Below are 26,353 nucleotides of genomic sequence, written 5' to 3' on the forward strand. Positions count from 1 at the left end.
TATCTGCTTACTTTTCTCTCAAACACACAAACACACTCGACCCTTACCTGAAAATCAAATACAGTGAAATGTCCATTGTGTCCATTTTTCTCTCTTTTTTAAAAACCTCCTCATTGTTTTCATATAAACAACTACAATAAAATGTCATCATCTTTGAATTTTGATCCGTACTTTTCTTTCTAATTTTGTCTGAATGTTATGCTATTAGATAGTCCCCCTTTTGAAATTGCTAAAGCCCTTACAACAATGCAGCAGCCTTGGGTGGCAAACAGTAATGTGTCTGGGGCACTTTCATGTATGGGAACGAAGCATAGTTTGTTATTCAAGTCTTTGATAGCTCTTTTGACTTGAGAGAACAAGCAATTTCTTTACCCAACTCAGAGTGACTGCCTCAAGCAAGCTAAGGGCTAAAGGCTATCAGAGTTGCTGCTTTATAATTTCTTTCCAATCCTACACAAGCTGAATGGATCAAGGTGCCAGGCTGTCTCCCACCACTGATTCCAGACCCGGTGCACCAATGGAAACAACCCTTTGAATAATAATTACACAAAAAGTTTGCTTCGTGCGCCACTAATTGGGACAGAGGCAAGGTTGAATGGACAGCAGTACTTTATGCAGTTACTACAATCCCTGGCAGAAGTAATTAATCACCACTCTTAGAGGACGTTCATTCAGCCATTTTTATTTTGTCGAAATTTTTTTTTACAGATGTCACAAAACCATTGTGGACTCGTTTTATTCAGCAGCTGAGCATTCTGCTTTGTGAAAAAAAATGATAAACGTCTTATGATAAAGTTGTTGGAATTAATGAATTCCATCAAGAAAAACTTTGTAATCCCTCAACCATGACTAGAAAATTGTGGAATCACGCAGAAAGTAACAATTAGTTCTTCATTGCGCTCCCTCTGTCTTTTATGATGGCTTGAATTATTTGAGCTATGGACTTCACTATTGAAAATCAATATTCTTCATCAGTCGGGTTCCGACTTTCTTGTTTAGCGATTTTAAGAGTCAGTGGATCTATCCTTGTGATAAACCATTTTTCTACTTCCGCCAGAAATTTTAAACCAGATTGAGTTCTCTTTTATAACTTGTTTCGATGTCTCACTATGGGATAAGATTCTTCACTTAAGCCCTTTACCCCGCACCTTTTAGAATGCTGGCTGAGGAGGATTATCACTCAAAATTAAGATTTTCCCTTTTGCACTCCAGCTAAACGGTTTTACATTCCATGGTGCCTCCCACCATTGCATAGGTGGATTCCAAAGCCTGCATGTGCACCTGCAGGAACAAAACTGCGAGCAAAGTGACACAAAGTCTGCTAAGCATGTCTTGGGCTGGAAAACGCCCAGCCTGTTATCAGCTACCTTGGCTCCTGTACTTATTACGAAGAGCCTATGTTGATGGCATGCTCTGCAGGGAAAACCCAGAAGCAGTGGAGGAGATTTATCCTGAACCTAAGATTTGACGTTGGGACGGATGACTAGCTGCTGCTGGCATGCTCAGAGTGGGAGGCCTCACAGGTCTTTCCGGGTCTCAACCACTTACGGCCACATACGTTCTGCGTCTCAGGTCTCTATCACACACATAGTGGAGTCCTTAACTGTTTTAAAGATGCTCCAGAACAGAGGCATGTGAGAATGCAAATTTACGCAACATTCACTCTTCTTTCAGGGGAGATTTTGTCTGTAACATTAGCAGGTGAGACAATAAACATGACAACATGTCAGCAAGTATTCTTGAGCATTTTCTGCCGCTGGGCCCGTGAGCACATGTGAATGCTAGTGAGTGTTCTTTCCGCCAGCCTGTATACTGCCTTCCACTCACTCTGCTATTGTAAATATACGGATCATATCAACACAATCAGGACCCTCATCTGCTATTTTCAGTGCGTTGTAAAGCAAACCAAGCAATTTTTGCTGCGATGTGCTTGGGTGAACGATAACTGCAGAAAAGTCCAAACTAAATTGTCCGCACATTTTCCTAAACATCTTCAGTGTTCATGTGTAAAAACAACTGGGAGCATAAATCTCCATCGCATCCATATGATTTACATGGAGCTAATCGCCGTGTTTCTGACATTGAAAACCCTTTCTTTCTTTTCTCTGGGGACTAGTGATGGGAAGTTCGGCTCTTTTGACTCGGCTCCCAAAGAAGAGTCGACTCCCGAACCGCTCTTTATGTAGGATCTTTTGTAGCCTATATTTTACTTAACTTTGAAAAAAAAAAATCATGGTTTATGTGTTGAAAACCCTTTTGCTTTCAGTGTCTTTATGAGAGACCTTATAATTGCCTAATTCTTTGCAATTATTCTGTGACAAAACCACTTTTACATTTGTTTATTTCAATTAAACTTTTTTATTGCACAAATTAACAATAAACTTCAAACAAATCCACAAAATAGAACCAAACTCAAGCTAATATTAATAATGTCCTCAATTAAACTTTTTCATTGGACAAATGAACCAAAAAATTTCAAACAAATCCACAGAACAGAACCAAAACCAGAACCAAAGTCCTTAATTCTCACGTGAATACCGCATGCAGGTCGCCATGCTGGCCAATCATAACAAAGCTCTGTCGTAACCAGAGCTGGGACTGAGCACTGAAAGTGAAACCTAAGCAGCGAATGGAAAAAAACGTGGAGTCGGCTCTCACTTGATGCGAGCCGGCTCTTCTGATTCACTACAAAGAGCCGGCTCTCAGAGCCGATGCTTGTGCGCATGACCCATCTCTACTGGGGACATCACATTTGCACATTGATACTATGGCTCACTACGCATCTCATATGTAGTGGGTCAGGTTTGAGAATATGTTGTGCATGCTGAGCTGCAGTATCCACGTTTTTTCTCCCTGATCATCCAGAGCTCAGTTTCAGCTGTCTTTTCTCTTCTGACGGAGCTCACTGACAAGAAAATAGCGTTCTCTACTGTCAGAGTGTAAATTTGCTGCTGTTTCTGCTTGCCTTGTTGGTTTTGATGGAAAATCAGTGGGTCAACAACAACTTGTTTGTAGGTTTATTAGGGAGGCACAGAGATTGATGCCAATTTCCGAAACGATTTTATAAGTTGGATGTCACTGCCCTGAGCATTGCCAGTGCTGTCTTCAGTGCAGCTCCCTTGGTAGACCTGTCTCTTCCAGACAAGTTGGCGTAAAGTGTCAATCATTTGAGATAAGCTTATCATCTACTACAAGTCTCCCTATCCCATAGTGAGACTGCTGCGGTGCTTACACAGAGAACTTGAGGTTACTTCTGTAAGTTTCCTGGGCAGCATTAGTGTCATTCTTGCTGTTGAGGTGAAGCAAGAAAATTTGTGCTTATTTTGAAAGACGAGAAATGCTGCATCCTTTAAACAGACATGAGGCCCTGACGTGGATGTCATGTCTACCAGTCGCTCAGGGAAGGCGTAGTGATATAAGTGCTTCTTTGAATACAAGCAGACATCTCATTCATGCTACTTCGGGAACAGAAGTTATAGATATAACCGGAATATCTGGATTATTTTCTGGTCATGTCATTGAGTTGATATGTCTTTCCCCAAGAAAAGCTTGAACAAACTTTGCTCTATGGCAAGATTCATCATAATCATCATCCATCATATTGAAAAAAAAAATTCAATGTACACCTGTGTGCATATACTGTATAAGTAAAGATTGACATATTGACTGTGGTCTGATGCCTGCCATGTAACTCCATATGTTTTGTTGTCAATTGGGAGCGACCAACATCTTTTGTCATGCTCCCCATTCAGTTACCCCTCTTGAAAGAGTCTTGTAACCCTTTTCCATTGTTTCAACTGACAGCTCTCTTGTTCTGGTTATGTTTTCAATTAGCCAGATGCAACAGTTTGTTCAAATCTGCAAGCACTCGTTTTTTTTTAGAACGCGGAAAAGTTAGAATATTTATGAGGTGTGAATTGCATGGGGATTCCATAATTTTGTCCTCTACTTATTACTAAAACTATACTCAGATTTTTATTTAGGCTTTTCTAAATGATTATTTTCTGTCATATTTGTAATTTTTCTCCCAAAAATAAATAGCTGAATGAACATCTTCCATTATTTTTGCCAGGAGTTTTATGCCCACGTTCTCTTTGAAGAGCTGTTGTCGAAAACTGGCTCAGCAGGGCAGTCATTTGGACTGTCTCCAAGCAACTTCTGTCTCAGGGTTGTCAAGAATAACGCCAGCTAGATTTCATTGAAAAGCCTTGAAACAAGTAATGCCAAACCTGCAGGTCAGCGACGCTCCAAAATCATCTAACAGCTATATTCAAAAATCAGCTAGTGCAGACCTTTATGGCAAGGTTGAGTGAAGGTGTTTCTGCTTTTGCTCACCCATTCTGTCACTTCTCTGTCTGTTGAATGAGATAAAAGTGAGACTGCACAGCATATAACCTGGATCTGTGCTAAAGTATGTCAGAAAATGCAGTGAACCAGTGCTCCAAACGAGGACCCATGTTCCTGTTATGAGGGGGTGTTATTTTGGGGTGAACTTAAGCTGTAGTTTTGTATGTTATGTCCACTAGGTGCTGAGCATTTAGAATAAAGATTTCTATTATGTTTGCCCTCTACTTTTGAGGCATTCGGGTGCAACCTCTTGAATCCTGTTTGGAGGGAACTGTATTCAGGGCATATGTAATACAGCGAGCTGGTCAATGACCCACACATTTGAGATTTTATAAGATATGTGTCTTGTCTGACAATACATATCAATCAGAGACATCAAAGGAAAGTTTTTGGCTTCTCATACAACCCATTTTTTTTTTTTAGTAAAATGATTGATATATGTTACTTAATTTAAACATTATCAGGTCTCATCATGATTCAGTGAGACATTTTGACATCTGAGAGATGCTTATCTGAGAATATTTAATTTTTCATCTTCATCTCAATCACTCATTTAAATTCGCTCACACACATGCACAAAAGCAGATTGAAAGTAGGACATGCTCTATAATTTTTTTTAAGTCAGAATTACATCAGCCCACTCACACATCTTTCTCCGCCATCAAAAGCTCCTGCAGCTTGAAAATCCAGTGATACTTTGCAGGGTTTCTTCACATGTAAAGAGATACACACAGCTCTTTTTAAGGCTGTTGGCAATTCTTTACAGATTACTCATCAAAATTGTTTGAGCAAAATGAATTTGAAGATCCCTTATGCATCGATCCCGCTGAGAGACTTTCATTAAGCAGAGAACACCGTTTTTTTTTTACACTTTGTGTTCTTTTCCAGCTCATACAACACAGCTAACCTGATGGATGACCTGAAAGGTTTGTACAAAACAGCTGGCCAACAGGGAAAGGGCATCAGCTTCATCTTTACTGACAACGAAATCAAAGACGAGTCCTTCCTGGAGTACATGAACAATCTTCTGTCATCAGGAGAGGTCTGAAGAATACACATGGAAAAAATTGTATTCCTTTCTGTTTCTATACTTTCAACTTTGACTTGTATTTTATTTATCTCCTTCCTCATTTTCTCCAGCTTCTTGTCCATCTGCTTCTTGCTTTTTTTTCTTATCTTTCTTGGGTTCAGGGGTGCTCTGTCTGCCTCATCATGGTGCATTGGTATCTGGTGACAGGTGACAGGCGGCCCCTGTTTTACTCCCTTTCTCTCGGCTATTCTTTCTCCCTTCCCCCACCCCCCTCTCTGGATAACAATTTAAGCAGCAGATGCTTTTACAAGGGGAGGGAAATTGAAGTGGGGACCACGGAAGAGTGTTGATGTTTGAGTGCTATTTGTGTGCAGGTGAAGGTTTCTGTGTCGTGTGTGTGTGTGTGTGTTAGGTTTGTGAGTTCTCTCAGTGTGAGTGAGAGACAGTGAGACACTGACGGATGTAAGAGAGATGAGAAACAAAATGGAAGAGGGAGCTGTTAGTGTCGTGTTTTTGTGGAAGTAACTCAGCAGATGGTTAGACACATGTTGCTGCCTACCACAACAGCACATGTTCTCCAAGACACCCTCTTCCCTCTCAGTTACATGTCCTCCATCTAAACAAGGGATTTTGAAAAAAAAACCCAGTAAGAATGGGATTCTATGAATAAATCTGCACAATATAAAAGTGCCTTTTCAGAATTTGACGATACCTAATGAGTCAGGTTTGCAAAATATTAATTCAAGTTAGCATTCAGCTCCAAATTAAATCTAACTTGCCAATGCTAAGTGAAAATAATCAAAGTTTTTTTTTTTAAATCTGCATGTCAGCAAACACCTATGATTAATTATTTGTTTGTTTTAGAAAAATAAGGATGGATTGAAATAATATGAAATCTAAACATTAAAAGGAAATATTGAGGTGCAGCTTTTTTAAAGTTTTAAACCTAAAGATATTTGTCATGGTCTTTAATGTAAGTTCTCTTGTATGTATAAACAAAAAAAGAACATATGATTACCCTGACATGTACTGATTTCTATTACAGACTTGATTTGAAACGTTTCTTGGATGGATAAGAATCTGTGCTAAAATGTCATAGAAATTACATCTAAATCGAATTTTTTGACAAAATAATCAAACAAAGACCGTTTTTTTTTAGTTTTTCCAAAAGAAAAGAATAATAATGTAGGAAATGTTGTTTGGGATTCGAGAAATTTATCTTATACATAAATATACATACACACAGTAATAAAAAGATATTGGATAACAACATTATTGTGATGTCAGTGAAGTAAATGCGTGTGTTTCTGTCTTCAGGTGTCCAGCTTGTTTGCTCGTGATGAGATTGATGAGATTCTCAGCGATCTCATCCCTGTCATGCGGCGAGAGTTTCCCAAGCGACCACCCACCAATGAAAACCTGTATGAGTTCTTCATGTCACGAGTCCGACATAATCTCCACGTTGTTCTGTGCTTTTCTCCTGTTGGGGAAAAGTTCCGTAATCGGGCGCTGAAGTTTCCAGCACTGATATCCGGTTGCACTATGGACTGGTTCAGCCGCTGGCCAAAAGATGCACTTGTTGCAGGTACGTTTCACCAATAGTATTAGTTTTACATTGTTGTTATCCAATCTTGACTAATAGTAGAATTTGTTTCCCACTATTTAGAGTTTGTTGCCGAACTAATTTCTTAAAATTGACTGCTAGTATTTTTCTTAGAGCTATAAAATTGGAATATGGGATTTTATCAGGGCAGGGACATCCTGACACTGAATATTATTACTGTTTGTTCCCATGCACTTTAAAAATGAATGAAAGATCAAATCTGAGCTTTTCAAATTGTCCTTGTTCCAGTAAATCCTGCCTGTCATCTTTTATTAAACTTTCACACAAAGTTTGTTCAAGTTAAAGCCATCAATTTGAACATCAATTCAAAGATGAACCTCAATAGTTTTTACCCCCCAAATAACTTTTACCAAAATCTAAGACATTAAGTAACTGGCTTAAGCTTTACCCTTATTTAGTCAGTGTTAGGAGAAAAAACAGGTGATGAAGATCTCAAAGATTTATAAGTATTCCTTAAAAGCTGTACAATTTGTCAGTAGCAATGATCTCTATCTAAGCAGCTCCTTAACACTCTGAAAAGTAAAATAGAGAAGGCTGTTAGAGGAAAACAAAGAGTTTTCAGGTAGTTGTTTATTTATATTATTGGCTTATAATCAAGGAATGCTAGTTTAGATGATAAGTGGAGGTAATTTTGGGTAATTTTGGGTCTGTAAAGATCAACAAAACTGCCTGAATAGCTAATACAGTAGGGCAATCAGGCAGGGAGCACCAACACACTGGCTAAAGGAGGAGAGAACACACGAGATGACGAGCCTATACTGTATATGTAAACACAGAGACTTAAAACACATATGTGAACACAATTAATCAAATACAAGATAGTGGAAAAGAACCACGAACCCAGAACCCATACCAAAATGCTCTTTTTCATCCATCCAATTAACCTGACATGCATGTTTTTTGGCGGTGGGAGGAAGGAGTACCCAAAGAGAACCCACACAAACACGGGAGAGCATGCAAATTGTGTTAAAATTTAATACCTCTTTTTTTTTACATTCTTCATGTCTTTCAGTTTCGGAGCATTTCTTATCTCTCTATGACATAGACTGCTCACCCCAGGTAAAAAGAGAGGTAGTCCAGTGCATGGGCTCCTTCCAGGATGGTGTCGCAGAAAAGTGTGTGGACTACTTCCAAAGGTACAGTATATCACCAAGCTGACTCTATGGGTTTGTTTCATTTTCTGACTTTCTAATTAAATAAAAAAATCCAACCTAAATATGTTGAAAATGGCACAATCCTGCAGCCTGGTTTTTTTGGACAGTGGCCCAAACTCACAGCAACCAAGGAAACCCACAATGTATACTAAAATATAGCTGTGATTTTAGGCTCTCGTTTGAACCAGATAATCTTCTTTAGAAGATCAAGTAGGCTTAATGAATTTGCAACATTTTCATATGTCATGAAAATAATCAAATGCAATCTGACTTAAATTTAGGTACAGGCGCTCCACCCACGTCACGCCCAAGTCCTACCTTTCCTTCATTCAGGGCTACAAAAGCATCTATAAGGAGAAAAGGTCTGAAGTCCACACACTGGCCAACAGGTAAACACATTTTAAGGATAGAATTGAATAGTTGTCACAGTGTCACAAAGCCTTTTTTAACCTCTGTCTAAAGTTCCCCATTTCCTTTATATCTTTTCTGTACTTTTGACAAATCTGTCAAGTCAAGTCAAGTCAAATCTATTTATAAAGTACATTTAAAATAACCACAGTTGACCAAAGTGCTGTACAGAAGTAAAAGCAATTAAAACAAAACAACAATAAAAAACAACACAGGGAATAAAAACATACAGTGTACATTAACATTAAAAAAAAAAAATAGAGAGTAGGGAGATAGAGAGAAGGAGAGAGAGCCAAGAATCAACTGGTAGGGAATGCCAAAGAGTACAAATGGGTTTTCAGATGCGTTTTAAAATGTTCCACCGACTGAGCAGCCCTAACGTGGGAAGGTAGGCCGTTCCACAGAGACGGAGCCACGACTGCGAAAGCTCGGTCCCCTCGAGTCGAGAGCCTAGATCTAGGTACCGCCAGGAGCATCTGGTTTGCGGACCGAAGTGTCCTGGCAGGGTTGTGTAGCTGCAGAAGCTCAGATAAGTAGGGTGGTGCCAACCGATTCATACATTTAAAAGCAATTAATAAAATTTTGAACTGAATCCTAAAATTAACTGGCAGCCAATGCAAAGAGGCAAGGATGGGCGTGATGTGCTCACGCCTCCTCCTACCCGTGAGCAAGCGGGCAGCAGCATTTTGCACAACCTGCAGGCGGTGCAGTGCTGCCTGGTCAAGGCCAACAAGCAGGGAGTTGCAGTAATCTAAGCGCGCCGTGATAAACGTGTGGATCAGCCTTTCCAGGACATTCCCCGGAAGGTAAGCTTTAGCTTTAGCCAGCAGCCGCAATTGAAAGAAGCTTGCCTTGACTACAGACGATATTTGTTTATCAAACTTAAAATTACTTTCTAGAATGACACCAAGATTCCTAGCAAAGGGACGACAATAAAACTTAAGGGAGCCAATGGCACTGTCATGGCCATCAAGGAGATTTTACTGGCCAAATAAAATGATTTCTATTTTTCTTTTATTCAAGTACAGAAAATTTACCTCCATCCAGAATATGGTAGTGACTGATGATTGATGATCAGATGAAAGATGAAATTAGATGTTGACAAAAGGTCTGTCTAAAATCATTTGTGATGACCCATTTAGAGAGTCCAGAAATAACTACAGCAGTGAAAGCCATTTCAGATTTGTGAGCAATTTTTCCATTACTCGTTGGCTATGGCCTCAGTGATATTATTACATTACAACATTTGACCAGACACATAACACCAACACCAAAATAAAATCTGTGTTGAAAGTGCCAGTATTTTCACCACTCAGAAGAAATCAATGGTTCAGGCAAAATGTCATGGAGTTAATTTTGAAATCTGTGTGGATATGTACAACAAATAGGACGTTTTGGTGGTGACTTCAAAATGCCTTCAAAATAGACTAGCAACATAGTAGCAGTGAAGTACAAGTGCAATAATTACACATGGCCTGTGTTTGACATTTCTCTGTTTAGGATGAACACTGGTCTAAAAAAGCTGAAGGAGGCATCAGAGTCGGTTGCAGCTCTCAGCAAAGAGCTGGAGGTGAAAGAGAAGGAGCTACAGGTTGCTAATGACAAAGCTGATATGGTAGGCAGAGTTTTTAAAGTTTTTCTTTTCTTTATCAGTCTCTGTGTGTGTGTGTGTGTGTGTGTGTGTGTGTGTGTGTGTGTGTGTGTGCGTGCGTGCATGCTTGTTTTGGACTCATAAAGTACCACTCTAGGTGCATATACTATACTTTCCAAAAGATAACTTCTTTGAATGAAAACTTTGACAGTCCACGATGAACTGTACTGCCAATGTTAAAATAATCTGCATTTTGTGTATATGAATATTTATCATTCTTTTTTTGTTTTACCATATTTTACTGTAAGTATACATGCAGATAGATGTGCATCTGCACAATCAGTAACAAAATCAGAAGTATTTCTTTACATGAATGAATAAAAACATCTGTATTTGTCAGGTAGAGCTTTAGTGTTTGTACAGTATAGACTTTCATGGAGGTGCTCTTGGTTTGTTACATATTTGTGTACCAATGTGATTCTCTGGCAGTATGTGAAATTACTCAAAATTATGTGTAATTGGGTCAATGTATACAGCTTATTGTAGTGTACCTGCAGTCGTTTGAAGCTAGGTTCCTCAATTGCTATAATCATTTGTGTTCATGTAAACATGCCAGCCATGCTGTATGTCTCAATTTATTGTTTTCTTTGAACTGGACTATGCAGCTATGACATGTCTTGGCCATGTCTGATTTTCTTTCCAGGTGCTGAAGGAGGTGACAGTAAAAGCCCAGGCAGCAGAGCGGGTGAAGGTAGAAGTGCAGAAAGTAAAGGACAAGGCCCAGGCCATTGTAGACAGTATTTCAGCTGACAAGGCCATCGCTGAGGAGAAACTCGAAGCTGCCCGGCCGGCTCTTGAGGAGGCAGAGGCTGCACTGCAAGTATGGCACTTACAAACAGCAATATTTGGTTTCTCTTGAGCTTATATTTTCCCGAGGTGAACTTGTTTTGAATTAAAAAAAAAAGTACAAAGCAGCGACAAAATAATGCTAAAACAGATTGCTTTTTACAGTTCGCCCTGCAAACATTTGTTAATTGCCCCCAACGCAAGCAAGGTGATGGACATGTCATTTGTTTTTGCAATGAACCAAAGAACAGCAAAGATTACTTGAATAATATGCAATTAATCATAATAGAGAACAAAAGAAATCTATACTAAATTTCATGTGAAAATGTCCAATTAGTGATGAAGCATATTATTCATGAAGCATGGCAGGAAGAACGATATTGTTTTAGCCCTTTTTATTCCTCGATGTATCTGATCCCTTATTGGATACGGCCCTTTTCAATTTGAGAGCAGGGTCTCACAAGTGACTAACAGCCAGCTGATTCACATTATGTAATCACTGAGACAAATGCAAATGGTGTGGTCATAAGAAATACACAATGACAAAATCACATGTGTATGATATGAAAAGAGCTCCATTCGAACACAGCACAAAAGTTAAAACATCAGATAATAAAATACAACACATATCGAAGTCTAAATTAAAAAGCTCACTTAAAAACTCCCAAGACTGTAGCCAACGGGTATTCATCCAGTTTTTTCTAACCCTTGAAAATGCGTGCACCTATGAAAACATCATGACGGCTGCTTTGTTAACATATATTCATTTCAATATAAAAAAACAGGATTGCAATAAATCCTCAATCAGACCCTGTGTACCTGGGTAAAATGTTGAATCCAATTGGCCTGTCTTTGGAGAAATTACTGGTGACAAAGTCAGAAGATCATCAAGATCATCCATCCATTTTCTATACCCGCTTAATCCAACTGTCGGGTCACAGGGGGGCTGGAGCCTATCCCAGCAGTCATTTGGCGAGAGGCGGGGTACACCCTGGACAGGTCGCCATCCATCACAGGGCCACACAGAGACAAACGAGACAAACAACCATACACATGCTCACACTCACTCCTAAGGACAAGTTAGAGACACCAATTAACCTAACATGCATGTTTTTGGACAGTGGGAGGAAGCCGGAGTACCCGGAGAGAACCCACGCATGCACAGGGAGAACTCCCTAATTTATGAATTGGAAAATTTTCTTCATCCGCCGTCGGTTGTGTAAATGCACTAATTTAAGATTCCCACTCTTGACAAAGTTGGCTGCATGAATGTTAGCAATAAAAGCTAAAACTTTCTACAAAGTGTTATGCCTCCACTGTTCACTGTGAATGTCTGTACTTTTTGTACAATGTTTCATTTCAATTCAGCACACCTTGGCTTTGAGACACAATTTGAACCAAAAATAATTTAACATTTACTCATATTTATGTGTCTATGCTGGCGATAGCAGTGAACAGAGGCTAGAGCCTGACCAATATATCCTTTGGCCAATATTGATATTGGCCGCTCACAGATATAATGGATAAAAACCCAGTGGGGTGATTTAGAAATAGTTGAATCATCTGGTTTCTCCAGCAGAGCGTTTCTAACTCTACGGCTTGCACAACTCTCATCACTGTCTCCAGTACATGTAGCAGAGTGCATATCATGTCTCTGAATACAGTGTTGCAAGTCCAGCTGTGCTCCAGAAGTACATGAAACAAGAATCCAATTTCTGTTTTTTTGTACAAATAGCAGAATTTTTTTCAGGTTCCCTGTCCTCTGTTCATCTAATTTAAAGATGCTCGCTTTTTAATGCTGTATGAAGCTGTGCTGTAGAAGAATTATTGCAAGTTTACAACAGACATTTACTTCAACTCAGTAACAAACTTGTTAGAATCTGCTGATAAAAAGGCAACTTGCGGTGTCCTCAGAAAACACTCAAGGCTCATATCTTCATATCATTAATACTGACAAAAATCTCCCACAAATACGTGATAAAATAGAATGTAAACTTTTGACTTCACTAAACTGCAACTTTACTTGTTGGCAAAGTCATACAGCAGCTGAGCTTCTGTCTTTTCTTTTAGAAAAAGTTCATTGATACTACATTAAGGTAAAAGTAAAACAGTCAGTTTATCAATCTAAGTACCAAAATGAATTCAAGACCTAATTTATGTTTTTAGTTTTTGCTGTAAACTATTTATCCAAGTGATGATGAATTATTGCAAAGAGTATGAATACGATAACTATATGGTTGTATCTTTGTGTTCATCATCTATTTATATCGACCAGTTTCTAGATCCTCACATTTCGGTATCTTTGTTGAAGCTGTACGATTCTTCATGGTCAAAAACTAAGATGAGCCTTGATACATGGCCTTGATTGTGTCCTATCGCAAAATGTCAGTCGCAGCCTTTTCCCTGATGACAGAAATTAAAGCTTTTTTTTTTTTTTTTTAGTATTTTAGCCCATGTAAGGTGGTTTCTTAGATCTCAAACGATAATGGTCATCACCTATGAAACAACGAATGCAAATAACCTGAGCCAAAGGACACAGAATTAAACTAAACTCTGCTAATTTTTTCCATCTTGTGGAATTTTTTTTCTTTTTGTTTTTTACCTCAAACTTTTTTTGCCTCCCTTCCCACTCTCATGGAGCCATGACTGTTCAACTTATCATGCAGTGCTGTTCCATATGCATTTGCTCCTATTCATGCAGACTGTTTGTACAAGTAAGATTGTGCCGTGCAAGACGGCCTGATGGGTAAAATAAATGTCAATGAGCTGGGGTTATAACAGTTTAATGTGCTTCGTTATATGGCTTCATGGGTACCTAGGCAATTTTTCTTCCTGCTCTCATACTTTTTGTGGCTTCAGGGTTCCACTTAAGAGTCGTCTATGACTTGTTGTGCTGAGTGGAGATGCGTAAAGACTTTGCCTTTCTGCCAAGGTGTGTGTAAAGTTAGTATGCTGGTCTAAGGCCTGGAGCTGCATTGTAATTATCGCTCTCCTCCTGGGTAGATTGTTGCCTACAATCTCCTATGGCTGGTCCCTGATTAGAATTGTTATCTTGCTACTGCACACAGAAACATTGAATTTCTAAACAGTCAACCCTGGGCGACCCCATGTTTCAATCATTTATTTAGTAAGTGCTTTAAAGGATTTTTAAACAGTCTTCACCTGAAGTCCTTCCCCTGATTTAGCGGAAGCTAAATTGTAAAAGGTATTTTCTACAAGATGGTTGAGATCATGAGACAAGATGACGGTTTATCAACTGCTTACTTTTCTGTGTTTTGTCCTCTTAGAATCATCTATAGTGTGTGCTTACTAGAAATCAGTAACAGTGCTGGCTAAAGTAAGTGTATCTGCTCACTACATATTTATGTGTTCCTCTACAGTCGTTTAACACAAAAGAGATAATTATTTTTGTTTTTAAGCAGACTTACTCAAGAAAGTCTGACAGATCTTGTGGGATAGGAGATAAATAAGATAAGGATAAGATTTTTTTTTCATTTTACTAATCAATATTGTATATTGTATATTATATACATATAATAATATGAAGCAGACAAGACAAAGTTAAAAAAGTAGAAAAGAAGAGCCAAAGAAATCTCACTGGGACATTTCCCACATGTTTCTGATGTCTCAATTGAAACATTCTAAAAAGGTAATTGCATGTCCGCCTGGTCCAAGGCCTGTCATTTTGGAGGAAAGTCAATTTAAAATTTTTCATCAATTTCTTTTGTCTTGGTAGTACTGCTTCCTGTATTTTCTCTTTGTATTTCCTTTCATGGTCTGAAACTGCAAAAATGTGTCTTATCTTTATTACTGCACATGCTTCTATTGAACAAGGTAATTAAAAACAAATTACCATATTCTTTGTTTGTCCTCATCTCAGACGTTCTCCCTCTTATAGAATTTAATATGGAATGTGTTCCTTTAGTTGGTTGGCATACCAAAATCCCCTTTCCATTTACCCCCCCTTCCACATATTTTCCTTGTGTACCACTGTGCACAAAGAGTAACTGTAACATAAAACTATTGATAAACTGTATGGCATGCCTTATGCAGCATGCAAAACAATTTAAAATGGCGACCGTGATTGCTGTTTCGTTTAATTGAAAATAGTGTTTATACATAATTAATGTCAACCCATATTCTGTGTTACCGAACAAGCAATCTCCCCATCTTGAAAAAATGGTTTGTAGTAAAGCAACTGCTCTCTTCTGTTTCCTTTGTCTTCACTCACACAGACAATCAAGCCATCAGACATTGCCACAGTGCGAATACTTGGCCGGCCTCCCCACCTCATCATGCGGATCATGGACTGCGTGCTGTTGCTCTTTCAGCGGCGCGTCAACACTGTGAAGATTGATCCAGAGAAAAACTGCAACACTCCATCCTGGCAGGAGTCCCTAAAGCTCATGACAGCCGGAAACTTCCTGGGCAGCTTGCAGGTGCACTAACCAAAATCTCATTCATTCAGATGCTGCAGAAAATTCTCTCACATAAACTGTAAAACCTATGATTTAAGAGCAGCTTATTTAGTTATTTTATTGTACTGGACTAGAGGAGAAAAAAGGCTCAATTGTGCATGCATTAGACATGGGAAAATGTAAGTTGCAGACTGTTCAGTAAATGGGGCTGCTGCACCTCAGTGGGAAGAGGAGTCATCTGCCAGTCTTAAAGTTGATAGTTTGATCCCCTCCACCGATCTTGTTGAAGTGTCCTTGAGCTCCTTTGACTCTGTTGCTTTCATCAGTGTGTGAATGTGTGGTGGAGAAAAGAGCCCAGCCTGTAAGACTATAGAGACAAAGTGCAGTGAATGTGTGCCTGGGACTTGGTGAATGTGGTTTGTTGTTTAAAATGGCTTTGAGTAGTTAACAAGGCTTGAAAAGCACTACATCAATGCACTCCAATCAGTTTACTAAAGTAATGTTTGTGCATGATGCTAAAACCCCACGTCAACCAATTTCTTACAGACAGAAAATAGTCACAGTTCAATTCCACCTTAAACCACCCAATTCCTTTTTTTTCTTTCTTTCTCGTGTAGCAATTCCCCAAAGACACCATCAATGAAGAAATGGTGGAGCTGCTGCAGCCTTATTTCGAAATGTCTGACTACAACATTGAAACAGCCAAGAGGGTTTGTGGCAATGTGGCTGGCCTTGCATCCTGGACCAAAGCAATGGCCTCCTTCTTCTCCATCAACAAGGAAGTCTTGCCCTTAAAGGTAAACATACAGTGGGATGAATAAAGCACGGTGGGTTTCTAAGTGTCGCAGAAATGTGAAACTGATCTGCTTGCAAAAACAAATTTGATCTACATAAAAAGACCAAGAAAAAAATGCATAAAGAAGAGCTTTTAAAATGGACATGATTGTCATCTTCCAAATTGTTCCCGAAAATAACATCATCATTTCCTCAGAAAACATATAACAATAGGGTACACCAAAAGAAGAGTAAGGTCCTGGACAAGGACTAAGGCCTTACTCTTCCACTTTGATGAACAGGGAATAGTTATAGTGGAGGAGAGGGGCTGTTTTTCTACAGAAAAGCCCGAGGCTACAGAAACAGCACAGGTTGTCTCTCATAGGAATATAATTTATTCATACTTGCGCATTTTGGCTTCAGCAATCTGCTGATAGTGTAGGTAATAAAAGTGCCTCAAAATTTCAGAGGAATACATTTTAACCCTGAATTATCATCATACAACATAAAATGATACAATTTGATGCATCTCCTTTCAAGGTCTCAGGGCATATTTTATTTGATTCTGTTATGCAGACCAAAAAGAGGCACTTTAGATATTAGCCATTATAATGTAAGATGAAATAAGCTGGGTTTGCTATGTCCAGGCAACTCTCATTACAGGGTTATATATAATTTTTTCATTTTTGCATGTGCAAAGGATGAAGTCTATCAATATAAAAAACTTCAGAAATTTCTCTGGATTTTTACCAAAGTGATTAGACATGCTGATGCTGTGTTTGTATCCAAGTGACTAACATTTCGCTTTCTTTCTTTCATTTAAAACTGCATTATTCATAACTTCTGTGCGTCAGCATGCACTGTAAGTGTTTTTGGAACTCTGAACCATGCCTATTAATTGAATCCTTGACACAGCGGTGCACATATCCAACCGCAGAGAACTGGAATACTGAAGCCTCAGTATATTTCACAACTAACATCTCTTTTTGCCAACATGCTTAATCCAATGATTTCACAGACGTGCTCAATGTCATCTCTGGGGTAAGACCAATCACTGATCAACCACTGATCCCTACCCCTAACCCCAACACACTACAGCAGGAAGGAGGACTCAAACCATTCCTTGAACCATATCTATCCCTTGAAAAAAATACATTAACAAATAACAAAGGATCTAAGCTTCCTCGAGATAAATAATTTTATTTCCCTTTATTACCACTTCCCTGCTTTTACTTCAGTTGAATTTATTGCCCCAACAGACTCAGTGATGTTTGTAAGACAGGACAGTTTCTGTCTGCTGAACCTTAATTATAACATGGAAGACTTTCTCTTTCTTTCCTCTAAAACCAATAATCTGCTCTAATGTTTAATCAACCCTGTCAAGAAATTTTATTATGTGCAAAGTCAGAGCAACTATGAATAAGCTTTCCAGTCATACTTGAGAATTGGGGGAAAATCCTGTTTTCCACATTACTGGAATCTTTGAAAAGGACAGACAAGGAAAAAATTCAGTTCAGCGCTCACTTTCAGGGTACAAGGTTGAACACTGTCAGGGCCAACAGCACTATTCGCCTCATCGGCACTAATAATAATGGCTGGGCTACAGTCTTCAGAAGGACTCTGTAAAAAAAGATTACGCTGTACTTTGGTGAGAGAAAAATACAATTCACCATATTTTGCAAAAGTAAGTGTATTCCTCAATATTTACTCCATAAGCAATTAAACTGGAGTTACTGGTCCCATAACTGGTAACAGATTTTATGCTGTTCTAAAGGCTATTTGTGTTACAATGGAATATTTGTTTTTGAACCCACTCCTTATACGTATTTGAGTTTACTGTTTCAGTTTTGCTCATGGCCCTTTTTGAGCTACTTTGATCTTATTGTTGTCACCACTTAAGAATTAAGTTTTTTTAATTTATATTAATAACAGCTTTGAAATCCCTTGTGACCCACTGTTTATAATTAGAGAATTATTTTGATCTGTTTACATAAGATATCACACTTTGAATGCAAGAAAACAAGTGACCTCATCATAGATACCATCCAGATAATCGCCATTATCAAAAACAAAGCTGAATCAGTGCAATTAAAACACCCTCTTAACGTCTTTGATGTAATTTGCTGCTTCCAAACCACTGGAAAATGTATGGATATCAAGTGACTGTCCTTGGAAAAGAAGTAACTTTATGATAAAGTCTAAGTTCTAACCAAAGGTCAGTTCTGTCAAGTCCAATTATCATTATTTTTGTTCTGTTTGACCTTCTGACTGAGCCATCTGTGGAAATCCTGTGCATGAGAGTCATTGCAAAGCTTTAACAGAGTGCACTTATATTTTTGGACTGTTCACTCAAAATGTTGCATGATGATGACCTCTGCTTTCACATCTGGAGTCATCTTTTTTATTTTGCCCTCTTCTATGCTGATGCCCCTCCCCCCTTCACTCCCTGTTTCCATTATCCTCCTTCTCACTGGCCTGGCTGTCTCCATTTTCCCTCCAGTTCTCTGTCTTGCACATACAGAAACACTTATTTTGTTTTCATCACATTGCCTGCCACCTCCATGAGAACCCCTTGCCTCTTATCCTGACCTTTTGCTTGAGTGTGGATCAAGGTCTAGCAAATTGATTTTCAGGTTTCCAGCTCAGTGGTGGCTTCCCTTTCAGCTGGCCAGCCAGACTGCCAGACGACAGACAGGCAGAAGGTAAAGCTTGGATGGCCCTCTCAGATGACAATTAATAATGAATGCTAGTGTGAGGCTCCCTTCTGCCCAAGCCACTCAAAACAAATTCAGATGCACACACACTTACACAACCCAAAGATTTCCCTCTAAATCTCCATCTCCAAACCTCTTTCAGTGCTTTCTCCAAAGCTCCAGCACGGCCTGAAAATTTACCATCGTAAGACTCTTGCCCTTCTATCACCCGTTGATCACTGTTTGTTTCCAGTTTATTTCTGCCTCCTTCCTTTCCTCCCTTACATTTCTCCTCATGCATATTCCCTCTGACTCTTGAACCTGTCTCTGTCCCTACATTTTTAAACCTTAAATTTAGATGTAAAAAAAGAAAAATAAGTCACCTTCACGGCTGCTTATCTTTTTATTTCTCAGCCAAAACATGCGTCCGACTATTTAAGCATTCCAAAGAGGGATTGCCCTCTCTGCTTCCATTTTCACCTCTTCCGTTCCCAAACATTCCTGTAAGAGACTGTGACTCCAGCAGAACTTTATGTGCAAAAACTGCATCACAGGTTATTTTTTTTTCTTTTTCTCTTGTTTTCTTTGTTAGGCTAACCTTGCAGTGCAGGAAAATCGTCTAACCTTAGCAAACGTGGACCTTCAGACAGCTCAGGCTGAACTGGATGCCAAGCAGGCAGAGCTGGATGTGGTACAGGCAGAGTATGAGAAGGCCATGATGGAGAAACAGGTGGGTGATTTCACCCTGTCTCAAAGCACAACTATAAATTTTCTAGCCACAGACAAAAAAGCAATGACAGTGACACAGTTAAATGTCATGGAAAGCTATGACGTTAATTCTCGAAGATGTGTTACTGCTCTACACCCCGAGCTGTAATGTCATTATCCTTATTTGAATAATGTGACGAATACATAAGGCAAAAGCTGCCTAACACAAGCTGGTGACATTTTTTTGGTTTATCTCCTTTGTAAAATACCTTCTTTGGCTAAATCTGGTTTATAATTTGTAATTTTACTTATTTAGGTCATACCATCTGTTGCCAGACTCCTTTTTTTTCCTGTGGTCAATGTCTTGATGTTTTTTTAACTTAGTAATTGTTACATACAGGGTTGTTTTGTTGGAAAACAATCAATGAAATCAATAGAATAGAGTCTTTCTTTCCAGTGCAGCATAAAGGCTTGTGATAAACTGCAACAATAGTAGAGATTAAATATCTGAGCTACCCACAAGCTACTTTTTAAAATGACTGCAACAAACATCAATGCTATGGTGTTATGAATGGGTGCAAGTTTGTAAGAGTGTAATTCGTGTGTCTGTTTCATCATCAGTACTCTCTGTTCTGTGATGAATAACAGCATGTAAACAAAACAGCATGTGAATGAAGACTTCCTGATTAGGAAATCTGAACAGCCTGAGTTGAGTCTTATAATTTTGTGATTAAGACACACAACTGTTCACACAACTGTTCACCTCCAGGGGCTGGCAGTGAGATTTACAGCCTCATTGTAAAGCTGCCTGGACTCAGGCAATGACCGTTGAAGTTTATACACTTTTAAACCGGTCCTTATTGATGGAACAGACATTTTTATTATTTATGTAAACAATCTCCATACTGTCTATGAGCAACTGATGAGGAGATAATTCTATGAGATGGTTTAAAGATGATTCCATGACATTATTTTTAGAATGGAAAGCTAGATTGGGCATTTTGATAGAAAACCTACTCTTATCTGTCCATTATAGGCTGTGGGTGTCCTGGGCTATTGGAAGGATAATCCATCATGCACTAGACTAGTTGATATGTATTAGCCCAGTACATTCACGTATAAGAGTTTAAATGAATCTGGCCTAATTTTGTTTGTACATAGGGACCTGGCAGAAACTAATTACATGAGCGTGCGCTCTCTGTCCACAAATGCATACTTGAAATTCATTTAAATCATGGGCCTTCTCTCAGATAAAGTTAGGACAAAAGATGCCTCACTCACTTAACCTTTTTGCTCAGTTTTAATGAATTCCTGGATACCTACAGTACAGGATGCTGATTAATCAAATTCACTCTTAACAAGTCATTCTAGATAACTACAAAATACTGTTTGGCATATCCAAACTACTCTATTTGCATAAACAGTCAGATCTAAGCTATTTATTAGTTTTATTTTGAAAGCATCTGTTCCAAATACTCACCGCTTTTGTCAAGAAACAATTGATGAATAACATTTGGACGAATGAGGACGCAGTAGGGAAGACGGACGACACATTATAGCGTCTACATACTGACGTGTTTGTTGGCCCATTTACCCTTAGATGCTGCTGGAGGATGCTGAACGCTGCCGACACAAAATGCAGACAGCCTCCAGTCTCATCAGCGGCCTTGCAGGAGAAAAGGAGAGATGGACAGAACAGAGCAAAGAGTTTGCTGCCCAAACTAAACGCCTTGTGGGTGAGTTTCAAAACAAGAATTAAAAAAAAAACTGTTCCATCAGATATTTGTATGGAACGTAATGATTAATATCCCATCACTGATAACAATGAGTTTTGCTGAGATTTTTTTTTACTTTTGAAAACATTGTGTTGAAGTGTTGAACATCTAGCAACATGTTGGTTTTCCTGTTGCAGGAGATGTTCTTCTGGCCACAGCATTCCTCTCTTACTCCGGCCCCTTCAATCAGGAGTTTCGTAATCTCCTGCTGAATGACTGGCAGCGAGAGTTGAGGCAGCGTTGCATCCCATTCGGCAACAACCTCAATCTGACTGAGCTGCTTATTGATGCGCACACTGTCAGCGAATGGAACCTCCAGGTGTGTCATCGATATTACTAACCACTAAAGACTAAAGAACAACTTTAGTATTGAAATGTTTGAAGCTTCTAGATCAAATACTACACGGTCAAGCTTAATGAATGGACAACTTTGAATGAAAACAAATGTTAACAAATGTGTGTGTATTAATTGGCTGGCAACTGTTAAACTGTGCATCAGTATTGAGCCTCATCAGTGATTTATCTGCCATCTTACAGGGGCTTCCCAATGATGACTTATCCATTCACAATGGCATCATTGTGACCAAAGCTGCCCGATACCCTCTCCTTATTGACCCACAGACACAGGGAAAAATTTGGATCAAGAACAAAGAAGTCAGGAATGAGATGCAGGTTTGGGATATTTTTTTTCTCTACTGTTGTTTTGCTTGGATCTATTCTGACTATATCAATATATATATTGATATAGAAAAATATTCAAATGTCATTGGTTTATGCTTCTTTCCTCTAATTTTACACTGTAAAATATATTCCTCTACTCTCCTTGATCCCTTGTGTCAGTTCTGATTACATTCAATGAAAGAAATAGTAATAGTCTTAGGTTCCCTATTTCAGCAATATTCTGTGTGCTCCAGGCTTTTCCCATTGTTCAACACAGACAGCACACAGTCACTGCCTCTGTAAGCCTTGATCTTTACTTGGAGTCAAAGCACTTATGAGTGTCCTGAAGATACAGCACCCAAGCTGTATTTTTAAAAGTTTTCAGAACATGGTTTGTATTAGGATATGAGATGGACAAGTTAGAATTCCCACTCATAGGTTTAGCTTTGTTGTTTTGTTTGCTCATCATTGTGCTGTAAAATTGACAGTTTTTATGTCTGTCACAGATAACTTATGATATCTACACCCATCTAGAGCACGTTAACTGACATAAAGAAATTACACAACTGCCTTGTATCTTTGAATGCTTTCACCTCTTTGATCTCAGATCACCTCACTGAACCATAAGTACTTCAAAAACCACCTTGAGGACAGTTTGTCTCTTGGTCGACCCCTGTTGATTGAAGATATAGGGGAAGAGTTGGACCCTGCGCTTGACAACATCCTTGAGAAAAACTTTTTCAAAACTGGCTCTACTTACAAGGTAAAATGCATGAAATAACCCAGCTTAGACCCTTTAATTCATGATCCCTTTTGTCCTCCAAAAAGTGTGAAACGGGCAGGTGTGCTCTGAGTTCTGGTGGAGGCGTGTTGGGACTCTGCCAGGTCCCTCTTGCCACGACAGCTGTCACACCTTTACTCGCACAGGTGAAATAATCTTCCCTTAAACAGTATAGCATGGACAGTACCAGCTGACAGAGCGGGGTGTCATGGTTGCTCTAACCAGTTACATCACCTGACCCAAATAAGTAAGTGCTGTGCAACAAATGAAGATGTACTTATTATGTTCACTCTCAGAGTGTGCAGACAGGGAAACAGGAATAAATTACCTCTGTACATTCACTGAGTCTGTATTGCAACTGATTCTTCTTTAAGACAGAAACTCAACACGAAAAAATCTTTATGAAAAGGTGTTTCATGAAAATTATGGTGCTTTTGACTCATTTCTTTAGGTATGCATACAATTTTCCTAGCTGCACTCCTTTTGTCCTTTGAATCCTACATTACAACAAGCCAACAAACATAAATCATAACTCACATCGGCGCCAAGGGTCTGTTTTTTATTCACTGAAAATGTGCATTGAAAATGTTAAAAACATGCTTTTCTGTGTATATAATCATGATGAAACTAAAGTACACCCAATTCAGTGCTAAATGTGTTCTAATTAGAACATACTAATAACTTTAAAACGATTGTATGGTCCTTATTGAGTCTTAAAAGTTTGGTAAATACAAGCTCAGAGGAACAAGAATGCACAACATATTGAATTGCATCTATTTGACAAATATGGTACTGCTGGGATAGGCTCCAGCCCTCCCGCGACCCGAACAATGGATTAAGCAGTTATAGAAAATGGTGTGAGAGCAGTGTGTGAAAGACTAAGTACACCCTTACTTCTTTCATTGGAATTTAGATGATTATGTGCAGCCAGGTGCTGCAAACAAGATGCACCTGATTAACTGATCATCATCAACACCTCTACAAAGGAATCATTTTCAACAGTTGTTGGTCTGAGAGGATGTGCTTGCTTTTAACAATCACTGTATGTACCTTTTACTGATATCATACCATCTGTCTGACATAAATTAAGTTGTTGCACGTGATACATTGATGAGGTAACTGTAGTTATTTTTTTTCATGGCAATTGAAAAATACAGTTGTTTATTTTTCTAAGTGGTTGAAGTTGTATTCTTCTAGCAGGTTAGTGTGAGGTAAGGTGAGTATTTTGAAATATACTGGCAAACTAAACTTTATGACCATTAGTCAGAGATTTATCATTTATAGTAATGAAATCTAACAGACAAACATGCTTCCTGGAGTTAATATCCGGCTACACTCAGTTTTTTCCGAACATGACAAACCTAACGTCTAAATGTAGAGTGCACCCTGAAACGACTGTGTCTCTGTGTGTGTCTTACTGGCCTCGGAAATGATGAGGGCTGAAATCCAGCCTTGTCCCAATAAATGCTATATGTTTTTCTTATGAACTTGTCATTTGTGGATGGACCCTGAAAAATAGATTGCTTTCTCTCAGCATCCTCATTTCATGTAATGTTGAAGTTTTAATTTGGAAAATTGCATGGTCATGCTTTGAGTGGTTTTTGATGTATTATCATTTTATTTATCCAACATGATAACCATTATAACCATGAAGTGGATTCTGGGTATGACAGACTATATAGAGCTGTGCATGAGGAGAAAATGCTTTGTTTCTCCAACTGAATTGCTCTGAGCTTTTCACAAAAATCTTCTTTATAAGTGCACACGATTGTCTCTTTTCTGTGTTGCTTGTAAAGATTTGAGGAAAAATTTCCAATCAGTTTAGTATTCAGTGAAATGCTTTTCTCATCCACATAACTATAAAAGTACTTCCACTATTCACTGCAACATACTTTAACATTACAAGCATTTCTGTCACTTGTCATCACCTTGGTGACGTTGCGGCTACTTGCCTTTGTTCCTCACATGTAACAAACAAGCAAGCATGTATGCACTCACACACCCGTCAAACACCCCACAAAAACCGTGCACACATCTGTTGGGATTGACAGTAAGCATGTGCTACACAGACAACACCATCTATCCAAGGTCTCGCAGCTACATGATGTGAGACCTGATTACAAGTGTGTGCCCTCTCCTGTCTCTGTGTTCTCTGAAAAGCTTAAATTTCTATAAATATACTTGGATGAGGAGGAAGCAAAGGTGTCTGCAGTCGACAGCTCCAGGGACAGACGAGCACGTGGATAATTAGAAGTTATACTGCCATGAGTAATTAAATGCCGATCAGAGTAAACACAAGCACACAGCCATGCACATGCACACGTTTGTGTGGACAGATACACACAATAATTGTTTCTGAGCAGATTTATCCACAAAGAGTTTATTCACTGACTCCATTTTGTTGCGTATGCTTGTCAGTATGTCTCTGCTTCGTTCTATGGTAGTTATTTTTTCTAATGAGTCTTGATTTAGATGAGTCATCCAAAAATATGCATGCATATAGGTGGTTTGTGATTTCAGGTTCAGCTTCATGTAGCTGTTGTGTTGAAGGTTTATTTCAGTTCCTTCTACTTGCCCGCAGGTGAAAGTTGGTGACAAAGAGGTGGATGTGATGAAGGGCTTCAGGCTTTATATGACCACAAAGCTTCCCAACCCAGCTTACACTCCTGAAATCAGTGCTCGCACCTCCATCATTGATTTCACTGTCACCATGAGAGGGCTTGAGGACCAGCTACTGGGCAGAGTCATCCTTACTGAAAAACAGGTATAGTTACAGGTATACAGGTATAGTTTACAGCAAACAAAATGGTGACCTCTAAAACCACTGTACATATTGTAAAGGGACTTAGTTTTGAAAGAATGATAAGGTTTGTTCACATTTCTAACGATTAGTTTAAGTTCTAGTACATTTCCACAGAGACGCTGTTCGTCTGACGTCAAGGCAGTTTGCGTAGATCCTTATAGACTTTCCACACCTTTCCACATCATGTGCCTCATTTTCTCTAATGAAAACTGCTACATTGCAAGGTTATTATCACCCTTTTGCAGAACATGGCAGTTATTAGGCCCTTAGACACCAACAGTGTGAAATAACAACCAGATACCCAGAAATAATGTCCCCGTGCATTTATTCCAAATATACCCACAAAGACACGCACATCCAGAAAGTCAGGAACCTGAATCATTCATAGTCGGGAATATAATGGTGCACTATAAATGCACCAGTGCAAAGGGCTCATTGATTATCACTCTGAAAAGGCCGGTGCTTGTGCAGAGAAGCAATTTTCTCCAGTAATGGTTGGTCGTGAAATGAAAGATTCATGCAAGAAGAGAAGAATAGCTTTTTATCTTCAATATGTGCTAAATATGGATATGATCATAATAAAAAGATCTGGGGCTACTATTTTGGTTTAATGACTTGCTTGTTGTCCTTGAAACCGATGAAGCTTTCACATGCACAACACAGTCGCTTTAAGGACTTAGATTTGTATTATTTTATTATTTCAAAGATTATTTTAACAAAAAGTAACAGATACAGGAGAGT

The 26,353-nt window shown here is 38.9% G+C and overlaps 1 protein-coding gene across 1 annotated transcript in view; it reads left to right on the forward strand.

Annotated features, from left to right (window-relative positions):
• dnah5 (dynein, axonemal, heavy chain 5) overlaps positions 1 to 26,353 on the forward strand; it is a 103,958-nt gene that overhangs the window by 55,167 nt on the left and 22,438 nt on the right. Inside the window, exons 59-72 of the mRNA XM_075465094.1 lie at positions 5,236 to 5,389; positions 6,695 to 6,962; positions 8,014 to 8,137; positions 8,437 to 8,544; positions 10,064 to 10,178; positions 10,858 to 11,034; positions 15,236 to 15,439; positions 16,036 to 16,215; positions 19,478 to 19,615; positions 21,194 to 21,329; positions 21,506 to 21,687; positions 21,906 to 22,040; positions 22,636 to 22,791; positions 25,391 to 25,573. Coding sequence (XP_075321209.1) covers positions 5,236 to 5,389; positions 6,695 to 6,962; positions 8,014 to 8,137; positions 8,437 to 8,544; positions 10,064 to 10,178; positions 10,858 to 11,034; positions 15,236 to 15,439; positions 16,036 to 16,215; positions 19,478 to 19,615; positions 21,194 to 21,329; positions 21,506 to 21,687; positions 21,906 to 22,040; positions 22,636 to 22,791; positions 25,391 to 25,573 — 2,260 coding nt within the window. The remainder of the gene's footprint in view (positions 1 to 5,235; positions 5,390 to 6,694; positions 6,963 to 8,013; positions 8,138 to 8,436; positions 8,545 to 10,063; positions 10,179 to 10,857; positions 11,035 to 15,235; positions 15,440 to 16,035; positions 16,216 to 19,477; positions 19,616 to 21,193; positions 21,330 to 21,505; positions 21,688 to 21,905; positions 22,041 to 22,635; positions 22,792 to 25,390; positions 25,574 to 26,353) is intronic.

This window comes from Odontesthes bonariensis, chromosome 5 (assembly GCF_027942865.1).
Source record: "Odontesthes bonariensis isolate fOdoBon6 chromosome 5, fOdoBon6.hap1, whole genome shotgun sequence".
NCBI classification, from domain to species: domain Eukaryota; kingdom Metazoa; phylum Chordata; class Actinopteri; order Atheriniformes; family Atherinopsidae; genus Odontesthes; species Odontesthes bonariensis.